The sequence below is a fragment of the Alligator sinensis genome, unplaced genomic scaffold (genome assembly GCF_000455745.1).
Source record: "Alligator sinensis unplaced genomic scaffold, ASM45574v1 scaffold400_1, whole genome shotgun sequence".
Taxonomy (NCBI): Eukaryota; Metazoa; Chordata; order Crocodylia; family Alligatoridae; genus Alligator; species Alligator sinensis.
Window position 1 is genome coordinate 1,030,129 of NW_005841897.1, and position 13,230 is coordinate 1,043,358.

The 13,230-nt window shown below is 45.9% G+C and overlaps 1 protein-coding gene across 5 annotated transcripts in view; it reads left to right on the forward strand.

The window, feature by feature from the left end:
- The window catches only part of LLGL2 (LLGL2, scribble cell polarity complex component), a 43,865-nt gene extending 34,000 nt beyond the window's left edge, over positions 1 to 9,865 (forward strand). For 2 of the 5 annotated variants that reach the window (XM_006018267.3, XM_025197492.1), the window contains 15 exons: positions 278 to 431; positions 582 to 686; positions 1,156 to 1,448; positions 1,730 to 1,877; positions 2,568 to 2,718; positions 3,184 to 3,300; positions 3,514 to 3,680; positions 4,904 to 5,168; positions 5,646 to 5,799; positions 6,535 to 6,572; positions 6,947 to 6,994; positions 7,529 to 7,571; positions 7,786 to 7,843; positions 8,296 to 8,357; positions 9,158 to 9,865. In XM_006018267.3, coding sequence (XP_006018329.1) covers positions 278 to 431; positions 582 to 686; positions 1,156 to 1,448; positions 1,730 to 1,877; positions 2,568 to 2,718; positions 3,184 to 3,300; positions 3,514 to 3,680; positions 4,904 to 5,168; positions 5,646 to 5,799; positions 6,535 to 6,572; positions 6,947 to 6,994; positions 7,529 to 7,571; positions 7,786 to 7,843; positions 8,296 to 8,349 — 1,795 coding nt within the window. In that variant the 3' untranslated portion in view covers positions 8,350 to 8,357; positions 9,158 to 9,865. Of the gene's footprint in view, positions 1 to 277; positions 432 to 581; positions 687 to 1,155; positions 1,449 to 1,729; positions 1,878 to 2,567; positions 2,719 to 3,183; positions 3,301 to 3,513; positions 3,681 to 4,903; positions 5,169 to 5,645; positions 5,800 to 6,534; positions 6,573 to 6,946; positions 7,139 to 7,528; positions 7,572 to 7,785; positions 7,844 to 8,295; positions 8,358 to 9,157 lie in introns of those variants that run through there. The other 3 variants (XM_014517244.2, XR_003092749.1, XR_003092750.1) reach the window with 3 other exon arrangements.
- The last annotated feature ends 3,365 nt before the right edge of the window (positions 9,866 to 13,230 follow it).

The following is a 13,230-nucleotide window of genomic DNA, read 5'->3' on the forward strand; positions in this document are numbered from 1 at the left end:
AATGTGTTAAATCCTATATTGGACATCAGGCCTTGAAGCTCAATGGGGTACAAACTAGTCCAAGAAAGTTTCCCTTTTGCAGCTCTAAACTGCTCAGGGATTTGTAGAAGGATCTGTTTCACTGTTGGATATAGCAAGTATTTTCTGTCCTTAAAGATCCAGTTACCATTCAGAATGTTGAGGTGCTGCTTCCTCTTTCTTCCTGGCCCCTCTTTCTTTGTTGTGAATGGATATGAGCTATAGGCATGACCTGCTGTTTGCAATCCTTTCCCATCAGGCATGAGGATGGCACTGTGAGGTTCTGGGATGCTTCGGGCGTTTGCTTGCACCTCCTTTATAAGCTGAGCACAGTGAGAGTGTTCCTCACAGATGTAGATCCCAATGACAATATGAACCCACTGGGTGAAGATGAGTGGCCACCGCTGCGTAAGGTAAGAAGGCGAAATCTGCTCAGATTAAACAACCTGAGTTTGGAGTGTTTTGAGGTCTGGTGCAGTTAATTTGGAAACTGCAAGGGGCTGGTGCTGTAAAGACCAGTTTGTGTTAATCTAGTCTCTTTTTATTTTTTTTTCCTTTACTAGGTTGGTTCTTTTGATCCTTATAGCGATGACCCCAGGCTTGGGATCCAGAAGATATATCTGTGTAAATATAGCGGGTACTTGGCTGTAGCTGGTACAGCAGGGCAGGTACTGGAACTATGTAAAACAAGTTTCTGGTGGAGGGGTTCATTTTGGATGTTTTGGAGGCTTAGATATAATGCAAGGTAGAAAAGTACTTAGGTTTGGAATCTGGTGTTTTCCTCTGTGGATTAGATTTTATCCTCTTGGTCAACTGATCTAGTCTCTGGGGAGCAGCAAATGTGTTAGGATGACTTGACCTAGAGTAACCAAATTTAGCAGCACAGGTTCTACCTACTAACATAATTTAAGTGAAGGAGGGTGGCAAGAGGGGGAGGAGGGATAACATATTATCACTGAAACTTTGTCCTATGGGTGGTGATTGGTCAATTAAGTAAAAATAAGAAGTTGAGCAGTCATCTTGGTCTTGAGAGCTAAGGAAAGCATATTCCAGCTCTGAAGAGAGAGGAGAAATCCTGTAGCTTTGAGTAACTGAGTTGGCAAAGCCAGCATTAGAAATGTGTCCTTATCCCCTTAGGTACTGTTGATGGAACTGAATGATGAAGCAGCAGAGCATGTGGTGGACTATGCTGAAGCAGACCTACTGCAGGACCAAGAGGGCTATAGGTGGAAAGGTCATGAGAGACTAAAGGCCCGAGATGGGCCTGTCCGATTTGAACCTGGTTTCCAACCATTTATTTTGGTCCAGTGTCAGCCACCAGCTGTAGTCACATCATTGGCCCTTCACTCTGAATGGAAGCTTGTGGCTTGTGGTACAAGCCATGGCTTTGGACTCTTTGACCACCAGCAGAAACGGCTAGTCTTTGTCAAGTAAGTCCTTCCTGGTGTAATAGGGTACTTCCTAGGAATAGAACTGCCTGTCTAGGTCTCCAGGCAGTTGAATTTAAGTGTTGGTACTTTCATGTTTTTTGGGGAGCAGCTGGTACACGGGAAAAGCCCTGATTTTTAAACATGGAATGAATGCGCCATGTTGTCTGCTTGGGCACCTTCTGTGCTTGGGCATCAGTTTACATAATTCAATTTTATATAGCAACTGTGTCAGCCTGGCAGAATAACCAACTGAACAAGTGTGGCAATTGCTCTTATCTTAGATGTACATTGCATCCCAGTGACCAGCTGGCCTTGGAAGGCCCTCTGTCACGTGTGAAATCCTTGAAGAAGTCCCTTCGGCAGTCATTCAGGCGGATTCGTAGAAGCAGGGTGTCCAGCAGGAAGCGACGAGCCGGTAATATAGCAGAGGTGAGGTGATGCCCTTTTAGATACTTGGACTACCAGCAAAGAATAGGGTGTTATCATTTGTATATCATCCTGATCTTAGTAGAGTCCTGACTAGACTCCACAAGGCAATGCAGTCATTTGTAACCTTCAGCCCACCTGTTATGCCAAACACTAATGGGTACAATGGGCAGCCGTGTTTTGCTGCTCCTGACGTTGGTACCATTGACTGAAACACCACCTCACTAATTTCATGTTTTAAGGTGTCTCTGGCAAAACCCAGTGTAAGTAGTTGAGTCTGTGGTGCAAAACACAGTATTAGTAAATGCAGGAGTTTCCTCTTTTTCTTGCTTGTTTCTGCCAATGCATTCTCTCCTTCCTCACCCCCTTGTAAAGAGGTGCTGGGGACATGGAGATGTTGGCTTTTCTCAAAGTTGAATCCTCTTCCCAAAAGGAAGCTTGCTCTCCATGCCTGTAATGACTTTATGAGAGCCAAGAGCATTCCAGGCATAATTTTGTTATGCTTAGTCAGTATTGGGGAAAAGTAGAGATGCTCCATCTGAGGGGACTAAAAACTGAGTTGTCATCTTTATAGTGGATTCAAGCAAACAGGATTTGTTAGTCCCCTGCCCCTTGCAGGCCAGGAGACGCAGGGCTCATAGAGGAGATATGCTACATCTGAGATCCTCCAAAACTTGTCATTTTTTTGTGAAGGTGCAAGAGGCCAATACCAAGTTTGACCAGGGTGCATTGCAGGAGATGGAGCTGGCTCCAGTCCAGCGGAAGATCGAAGCACGATCTGCAGAAGACTCCTTCACTGGCTTTGTGCGCACCTTGTACTTTGCTGACACTTTTTTGAGAGACAGTGAGTAGAATGAGCAGTGCTTGTCATTCAGATGCAACTTTTAACCCTACCTGAAAAGGAGTGCAGTAAGCCAGGGATACCCAGCCCTTCCCTTGTTGTGCTTCATGCAGCCCTGAAACCTTTCCAGAATGCAGGTCCATCAGTTGATCTGACCCAAGATAAAAGTAGAAGCCCATCTTCCTATGAAGCTTGTGTGGATGCAGCTACCTCTACCTTAAGTACTCAGTTTGTTTTTGTCTGCTTAGTGGCCCCCACGAGGAATGGGATACGGTTCTCCTTAATCTTTATAGAGAAAGCATCTGATCCCACGCTGATGCTGTACTTGAATTTCCTTCTGATGGTGTGAGCATACACATAGCGAAAAGCAGACAAGTGGGCAGATGTAGAGCTGACATAGTATGTTACAGAATGCAGCTTTTAGTTCTTGGAGATGAATCGCACTTAGGGCCTTTATTCTTGTTTTAGGTTCCCGCCACTGCCCTTCCTTGTGGGCAGGCACCAATGGAGGCACAGTCTATGCATTCTCTCTGCGTGTTCCTCCAGCAGAGCGGAGGATGGATGAACCTGTTAGGGCGGAGCAGGGTGAGTGTTGCTTGCTCATGGAAATGCATGCAGCTATTCTAATGGGTTTCAGGGGGGCAACTGGTAAGCTGCTAAAATGCAAAGCTACTGGTTATAAATAAAGAACAAGAAGACCTGGAAACATACTTGAAGTTGTTGCTGTTGGGGAGGGGGTTATATTTTGACAAGCTAGCTGGTAATCCCACATGTTGTCTTCTCATTTTGTCCATCTAGCCAAGGAAATTCAGCTGATGCACAGGGCTCCTATTGTGGGGATACTTGTCCTAGATGGGCGCAGCGCTCCTCTACCAGAGCCGCTAGAAGTAGCCCATGACCTCTCAAAGAGCCCAGATATGCAAGGCAGTCACCAACTTCTTGTGGTCTCTGAAGAGCAGCTGAAGGTAAACACATGACCCACATGCATTTCTTGTATGGAACACCTCCTTTATGTAAGGCATTAACCAGTGAGGGGATTTGATAAGTCTTCAGGTTCCTGAAAGGTGACTTAGAGAGAGGATGGAGATGGGCTCTCCTTTAGCTGTAGAGGAGCCAGGACTAGGAGCAGTGGCCTCAGGCTTCATCAGAAGCAGTTTTAGGTTGGAGATTCATGGTCAGAAAGGTGCTCTTAAAGTGGTCAAGTGTTGGAACAGGCTACCTAGAGAGGTTGTGGAATCTCCATTCCCTGGAAACTCTTAAGAGCAGGATGCACAAACACTTGGCTGGGATAGTTAAATTGGGAGCGATCCAGCCCTCTGCTCAAGGCAGGACTAGATGACCTTGTGAGGTCCCTCCAACCCTACTTTTCCTATGATCTTATTACTTGGGGGCAAATTGTTTTGGTAGTACCTAGGAACATCAGTTGAGCGAAGATAAGTCCCTCCTCCACGAAGCTGACAGATTTGGTGTCAGTTTACAGCTGGGAGATGAACAGACAAATGGGAGTGGGAGTTCAGCATGAAAATGCAGATGGAGAATGCAGGAGTCTTTTCTATATTGGTTTAGAACTATGTGGCTAATTTTAGCAGCTGTCATTAGGAAGCAGGTTTAATTCTGCAGGTAAAAGGTGGCAATGTGGTGGTTCAAAAGGAGACAGCTGGGCCTGCTGATCCTCAAGCAGTTTGAAAATTCCTCTCTGAAGCTAAAATCATTGTCTGACGCTCCACAAAAGGAGAGTGGGCCCCAAGGATAACTTATGGTTGACCCTGCTTGGCATTTTAAAGTGGTAAAAGTCAGTAGCCAGCTTCAATGCAGTTTTTCCCTCTATTCGGTGATTGTGTGGGAAGGAGGGTGAGATACCAGGATATCTGTTTAAATGGTTCTGTGACTTGAGGTCTTAATTTGCTTCCAGTAAAGTCAGTGGTGAAACTCTTGCTGCAACCACTGGGAAATGGAGCAGGCTCTGAAATCTGGGATCATCTCTGGCTGCATTTATGCTTGTTCTGGGTCTCATTTGAAGCAGGAAGGCAGATTTGGACTCTGATTTCACTACTGTGTTTGCTGCTGGGCAAAGATGTGCTGTGAATAAACGCATTGTGCAAGCCAGAGAGAACAGCACCTGGCCTAGGCTGGGGTTTTTGGCATTTCCTAGGAAAAAGTATATCACATGATTTGTTTCTACTGGCAGGTATTCACACTGCCCAAGGTGAGCTCCAAACTGAAGCTCAAGCTGACGGCCCTGGAAGGCTGTAGGGTACGAAAGATGGCAGTCGCTAACTTTGGCAGCTGCCAAACTCATGACTACAGTGAAAACAACCTGACCGTCTTGACTAACCTTGGAGACATTCAGATCATCTCTCTGCCCTTCCTCAAGTTACAGACACGCTACCCCTGCATCCGCAAGGAGGATGTCAGCGGCATTGCCTCCTGCGTCTTCACTAAGTATGGCCAAGGTACTGGCACAGTCATTGAAGGCCTGCCTCTTGTGTCCTCCTAACGTTTGTTTCATTGTTTTTTAAAACAAGTTTTGGTTGTAGGGTTCAGCTTCTGTAACAGTACCACTGCACAGAGCATGGGTGCATCGGTCTATCCATTCAACTTCAACAGACATCAGTCATCAACTTACCAAGCAGCAGAGAACTGGCTCCATTTTGTTCTGTAATTTGTTTAGATACCTTCATGAGACTTCTCTTTTTATCTTCGTGTCATGCAACACTGCAATATTAAATTGCCTTTGTTTTGTTGGTCCGTTAGACAAAGGTATTGCTATTCTCCAAAGCCCTACTGCTTTGGACTAGCCAAATACAGAAAAACACCTCTTATTTGGGAGTAGAGGACATCTAAATCTTCTTTTCCTTTCTGGTTCTTGAACACATTCTTGCTCATGAATTCAGTCCCAAGCAAATGCCCTTTTGCATCCTCCCCTGCAGGTTTCTATCTGATCTCACCATCAGAGTTTGAGAGGTTCTCTCTTTCTACCAAATGGTTGGTTGAGCCCCGGTGCATCATTGATGCTCCAGAAATTACAAGCAACAACCACTTGCATAACACCTCTGGCATGGAGCATACTGGAAGGAAATCCAGGTGAGGCCTAGCTGTAAAGCTTTGGGTGGCTGTGTCATGCCATTCTCTTTCTCTGCTTTAGTCTCACTGAAGTCAAAAGTTGAACACACTATTCTAACTTGTTTCATTTGGGGTGAGCTACGCTATGCTGCAGTCTAAGTTGTTTTTTTTGTAGGCTGGCTTCTTCTCCAAGTGTTGTCTCTCATGAGATGAAGCAGTACAGAGTCCTTGCCTCTCCAAAAAGAAAAAAAAAAAAGGGCCAGTTGGGACTGTTGAAGTCTGTTAATGTCACTTCTAAGCAGATTGGCACAAGGCAGCATAACTTTCTCTGACCTTTTGCCTACCAGCTGCAGTGCACAGGGAGTATGTAATGAAGGGTGGGGATCGGTTTGGTCTTTTCACACTAGGCACCTTGAATCAGATTCTTAAAATCTATAAACCCTCTTGCTGATGGCACGTCATATCTATCCTACTACCAATCAAGTAATCCCCTTATGAGTGTGGTGTTCAACTATTAGTTTGTACCCTTCTACGTTATTGATGCACCATAGTATATCGAGCACGGTAGATCGTTGCTTTGTAATTGGCCCTTCATGGTCTGTGATTGTAGACCTTTCTTGGAAGTGATGGTGGATTGTTCTCCAAAACAATAGGCAAGCTGTCCAGGAACCAGAACCCCCATGTCCTCAGCATCCCATGTCCTGTATGCTCTGCAAGCCCCTCTGCATTAGCACATACTTTGTTCTTCTTTCTTAGGGACCTGGGCAGGAGTTCTGGTGACACTGGAGAAGATGGTAAGCAGAACATAAGTACACTTAATTTAACAGAGAGAGATGTAAATATTTTAAAGCTTCTGCTACCATTTCCCTCACTGAGAAGATGGTGATGGGTTTGGTGGTGGAGGGAGGAGAGGAGATATGAAGATAAACTGGATGTGGATTTTCCACGGTCATATCAAAGTCTAAAACTCGAGATGACCTGGACATGCAGCTTTGCATGTTAAAATATCTTATCATTTACAGTCTGGAGATGGAAACAAAGAAAGATCTAACTGGACTTTAATACAATTTTAAATCTGTTTCTTGTGGACTATTCTGTAGTGTCCATCATCATTGTGCAAATATTTATTGACAAGCAGCTGTATGTAAACTTATTTTCTTCCTTTCAGAGAGGAAGTCAGGGAGGCTAATGGAACATGCCTTACTCAATGATGAAAGTGAGTGTGACCAGCTATTCCAGCTGGTGGGACAGGTGCACATCTGGGTGGGAGCAACGTGCGCTCTTCTCTAGAGCAGAATGAAGATGCCATTGGTCCTCGTAGTTTGGCACACTTCAGGAGCTGCAGCTGTATGATTCCAGTGTCGGTACCAGATTTATGTTATGGATTGATTAGGGGCAAGGATATAGACAGCACATTCTGAAAAAACTGCCTGCCTGCTTTCATTGCTCCAATATGAAAAAGGAGTTTGCTTTCTAGCAGCAAAGCCAGCTGGAACTGGCTGCCTTCCTGGACCTCTAGCAAGTTGGTGCTTGCAGCATCCCCTCTGGCAGGCAGTGCTCTGCTCCAGTGTGTCAGCCCACCCAAACCTGTGCAGGGTTTGTGTTGCAAGCTAGTAGTGTGGAAGGGGCAGTAATATTTCAGAATATGACAGGAGGGTGGGGTGATTGAAAACCTAATTCTTAAGGCAACAGTGAAGTATTTGCTCCTTTGTCTGCACAGCAACTGCTCACTGCTTTGTTTGCCTTCCAGAAGTGCTGAAGGAGATCCAGAGCACGCTGGAGGGGGGAAGAGGGTGAGTACCCTGTGATCTGCTCTCCTTTTTCTTATGGGCTTAGGGAGGGAGGGCACTTTCAAGGAAAGCAGGGAGAAGACGTAGCACAATGGCTGATCCTGTGGCACACTAGAATTGGATTAAATGCCTCTCTAAACCAGCTGAGACTCTTCTTTCCTTCATGTTCTCCCTTGAGGTTTTAAGAATAACCCTTTGTCTCTTTCTCTCTGAGAAGAAGAGGAGATCCCATTCCCATATACCAAAGGAGCAGGACTCTGAGTACTCGCATACAGGTTTCTATTCACATCAACCCATGCTAATCTATAGACAGGTCAAATGGGCTTAGGTGGTTCAAGATGGGACTCTGGAATTCTTATCCTGGCTCTGTGCTGTCACTTGGACGTGCCACTCTATCTCTGCTCCCACTCCCTGTCTGGACAATAAAGATGAGTTACTCCACAGGTGTGGGCCTTTAACTTGTGTCCAGAGAGCACCACAATTTTCAGGTGACAGGGGCTACAGATGGACGGACAAGTGACAGTTACAGCTCATGCAAAAAGCTTTAGTGGGATGGGCAACTGCTGGTGTGTAAGGCTCCGTGGAGAGGATGGGTGAGTGACTTATATGCTCTGCTGCTTTCTCTGGACATTGCCTCCTCTTCTATCCGCAGCTGGGAGTGGATTGGACAGTCATCTATTGCAGTGACTGATTTTTTTATTTATTTTTTAATCTCTTCTCATTACAGGAGTTATACAGAAAGAAATTCGGCAAGAAGTCCCGTAGGGCATGGGCTAAGTAATGGAGGAGGTAGGTGGAGTCAAGCATTTTTGAGCTGTGCAGCAGGCAGCAAGAAGTAAAGGGGCAGCATTTCTAGCTGGAGCCTTGTGTTCATGGTATAGAATACATGCACTAGAATACAGTGCACTACAGATTGGAACACCTGTTATTGGGTGGGAGTTTGCCGGCTGTCTGATATATCCTGCCAAAGTTCATGAGCAGCCTACATGCGGAGTGAAATTTAAATGTGCAGCACTGGTACAGGATGATATGACAAGCTTCTCTTGAGATATTGCATCTCTTAGCCCTGCTGAAGAGCAGGGAAAGTATTAGTTATTTCTCAGCACTAAGGAACTCAACCTCTTACTCTTGTTAAGGGCTCCCAATGGGCAAGCTACTAGTAGAGGGGGACTTATTAGCTGGGGTATCTGGACATATAGTATTCCACTCCGTGTCACTTTATCTTCCTCTGGCCTTATTCCCTCGCAGCCATTGCTTTGAAAGAACCCCTGAGCAGCCAGTCTACTTAAACAGGCTTCACTGTTGTATCACGTGCTTTCAAAATGTCTAAGAGAATAGTCTCAATGCAGGATACATGTACATAGCCAGAGTGAAAGCACATGACAAACACCGATCTGATGTGGACGTGGGGCCAGTCTGTCTTCTAGGGAATTTCTGGTAGCCAGGGCTTGGGGTCCATGACCTGGAGAGGCCTGTTAGATGCGAGTTGATTTTGAGATGCAGGGATGTGCTCACTAGAGCCAGATCAGGTTTTTGGTTAGTTTTGGCAGATCTCTTCTAACATGTGTCTCTGCCCTTTCTCCCTGAAGCGGATTGACCAGAGTTCATCGAGGACTTTCTGGCATTGGTGCACGTGCCACAACACTACTGACCTGGGGAAGCCGTCCCTGGGGGAGGGGGCCACCACTGCTCTCTGCACAGAAGGACACAGAGGTGTGACTCACTCGTGCAAGCCTGCCTCTGCCGCTCCCTGTAGTGCCTCACTAGAGACATCTCCTGTCAGTTGGCCTTACATGCAGGCCAAAAGCAGGTCTCTGGGTCTGACCTCCCCTCCCCCTCCCAAGCTCCCCTGTATATGTCTAACTTTTTTTTTTTTTTTAATGTTTGCACAATTCTCTTCTTTTCTACTGGGCTGGGTTTTAAATTATGACTGCCTTGGGTGCAGAGTTTTCACATGCGCACATGGTTACCTCCAAGTAGTGGAAGATTATTTTTTGTACAATTTTTTTTTAATCGGATTGGTGGTTCAGTTTTAAAGGAAACTTATTTTAGAAATGTCCTTTTTAAAGAACATGAATTTAATTGATGTTTTTAATCCCTGTGGCTGCTGGAACTGGTCTCTGACGGAGGTATTCCAGTTCCGTTTGTTACGGTACTGCTAACGGTTTTTATGGACTCGGGTAGACTATTTTTGTAGCCATTCAAATTGGAGGAAAATTTTAATTGAACTTGATTTTGTGTTTCAACACTACATTGCTCTTTTTGAAATAAACTCAACTACCTTTGTGGTCATGGTCTCTGGTCTCTGTGTCACTTTGCTTGGATTAAATTGGTAATTCCTTTGCATGGTGGTAGGAGGTTGGCTTCAGAGGCTGGGGACTCGGACACCAGCCTTTCCTAGCTGAATCAACACTCATCAGCGCTGGTGCCAAGCAGGACTTCTGTCAGTAGTCGTGTTCTGTGTTTGCTCATGCACTTCGACCGTACATCTTTAGGGGACCAATTTCTATCTAGAATTTCCCAGTTGTCCTCCTTGTAGGAAAGAGGGAATCTTGGGAATTGTGTGTTTTAGTATTAGAAGCTAAGTAGCAGGGTTATACAGAGCACAGCCAGCTGTGAGCCCCGCAGGAAAGCTTTACATTTAAAGCTCATGCTATCTTTCCCTCCCTATCTAATATAAGGCTTTGGGTTTTTTTTCTTGCCCACTTCACTTTTCTGCTGGTGGGTGGCACTGATGGGGATGGGGAAGTGGTGTATATGATTCACTGTTCCTGGAATAAGCTGTCCTATCATGCCTGAATTATACAGGTAAGAAAGGGACATTGAGTGGCGCATCCTGGAGGCTGAGTGAAAGGCTATATTTTTGCAGTGTTTCACACTTCAGCCATGAGTGCTTATAAAATCCTTCCCACTCTAGTTGATGGAACGAATATGCTTCAGATGGGCCTAGATGAACCATCAGACTCTCTGGTTCTGGGACTGAATACCTACATTGGAGGCATTAGCTCCAGGAGCTCTACCTATGAGCAAGTATTCCTTAGCCCTGCTGCTCTGAGGCTTGCCTTGCTACCAGCTAAGTTGATTCATCCAGAACTATTACAAGAAGTTCTGTTTGGATGTATCCCTGCTCCTGTGCAGTCTTGCAGAACCTGAATCTGCTCTGAAGTGCTTTCCTGGATGCTCAGACAGCATGTGGGAGTTCAGACACCTACACTGTTTTTTGGGACAGATGGAGCAAAGCTCTTCAGCTCCAATGTGGTTGGTGGGACAGGTGCTATTGTGGGGGGCTTAACATATAGATAACTACAAAGACTCCGGTCTCAGTCATCTTCTGCTTGACATACACATTGCTCTGCTTGTGCCACTCAGCCACTTCTTGCTCTGAAAATATTCTTTCCATACCCCATTCCGTACAACCCTCCCACTTAGTGCTTTGTGCCCAATCGACTTCAGTTCGTAAGCTGGGTGCTAGTTAAGGAGCTGCACAAGGGCACCCCCAGCCATTACCAACAGCAGCAGGTGCTATGCTTTTGCACCAAAGCTGGAAGCTGTGCTGTGCAGAGTACTGCATCACAGCCAGAGAATCTGCTAGAAACACTAATGGGAACAGATCTGCTTCCCCTGGATCCTTTCCTGTGCAGTACTGGGGCTGCTGCTCCCTGGACAGAAGCACATGAGGGTTTTGGTGCTATACAATAATGGGACTTCAAGGGCATCTTGTAATATTAATGCTTGGAGTAGTAAACTCAAGGATGTGTTGCTCTGGAGACCACGCTTGCTGAAGAGGGGCTGTAAAGGAAGAGATTGAGTACTGTCCCTGTTTGTAGTATTCTCTAGCAAAAGCCCATGTAGGAGTGGTTGGTTAGCTCACTTCCCCATCTCAGCTACTCTTAGTTTCCCTGTTTCTATTGTTGCCAGCACTCTCATGCCAAACTAGAGTCCCCTTGTGTGAGGTGTTGCTCAAGCATGCACAAAGGTGTGTCCTGCATAGCTTAGGTGCACTTGATCACAGTAGTTTCTGTGTAGTGCTTCTGCTTTATGCTTCTCTGGGAAACCCCTATTTCACATGTGGTTTTGTTCAGTTCCTGAAAATGCTCTCCCTAATAAGTCTCAGAGTCTGTCGGTACTAGGGCTAGTGCTGTGGGAAATGAAACCAGCAATTCTCAGACCATCTGGCTTCTGGCAGAGCGCAAGGTAGGGTAAAGTCTATGTTCTAGCCTGGATAATTTCATCCAGTTCATTGCATCTGCGTAATACTTCCTACTTGTATTACTGGTTGGGGGAAGACTTGTACAGGATGAAAACAGATCTTGAAAGTCTGGTATAGAACAAGACTGAACTCATTTAAAAAGCCTGAAGAAGACCATGTGAAGCATGTCTGTGATTGCTTTATAATACAGTAGTGTTAGCTGGCCAGTAGATAGGGTATTAGCCTAGACCTTGTAAAACCCAGGTTTAAATCCCTGCTCTGCTTCTGAGCTCCTTTTGTGAGCTTCAAGTTACTTAGTTTCCCATTTGTACAAATGGGATGTCAACAGACAGACATCATAAGGACAAATATTGAAGACTCCAAGGCACTGATATAGTGAGAAGCTGTGTAAGTACCTTGGATACATGGTGGAGCTGTTTACTGAGGATTGTTTCACATTCCAGGTTTATGTTGCATTATGCTGTATCGCTCTCCAGGGTTATGCTGCATTAGAGCACAGGCTGTCTCTGAGATTCCTTCCCAATGGTATGAATCCAGGATTTGATGGAGATGGACTTGGTCTGGTCCCCTACAGGCCTTGTTACTCTATAATGCTCACTGCTCTCAGTGTGATGCTGGGGAGCACTGGGCTACACCTACGTTGAACTGTTCTGCTCTTTCTAAGCCAGGTTGGGGGTGAGGAGGAGAAAAGGACTGAAGAAAACAGCGACGTCCATAACAGCAGTCTGTTTAGAATAGTGCAGTCCTGCCTCCTCCTACAGCAAGCACATCCCCAAACCACCCACTTTTAGGACAAGGGCCAAAAACAGTCTCTACCAGAGGAGGAAAGGTCATGGCAATCAGCAGCAGCATCTTCAGGAAAACAATTCTTAATTAAATAAGGCTGGAGTGAAGGTAGTCCCACCTACTCCTATTAGTCCGCATACAAATTAGGCCCCTTAGCCTGATGGGGGTGGGGGAAGGGGGGAGAGATGGTTGTTCATCCCCCACTCCGTAGAGGTGGAAGTAGGGCTGCTTCAGTTACTGCTGCTAGCCCTGCAGCCAGAAGGGCCTTTGTCATAAAGGTCCCAGCAGGAGCTGGGATGAATATTCCAGTGCTTGGGGGTGAGGACGATGAAGACCTGAGCTTCAGTGCACCTCCCTGGCTTCACAGCCCTGGCTGGGACATGTTCCAGATTTCACCCACTTGTTCAACAGGAAATCACCTACTCCCACACACAGTCATCTCTCCACCACTATAGACGTGTTCCTTTGCTCACTCATGCCCCATAGCTTTTTTTTTTTTGTGAATAAATCACATATCCTCCCCAGTGTGCCTCATAGGGGAGGTTATGGGCAGGTGGGATGTCATAGGCTGAGCCATGCAAGCAGAGTGCCTAAAGCGTTCCCTTGCTTTTCTAGTTCCAGGCCTTTCTTAAGGCCTTTTGGACACCTGTGACCTGGATCTTCAGC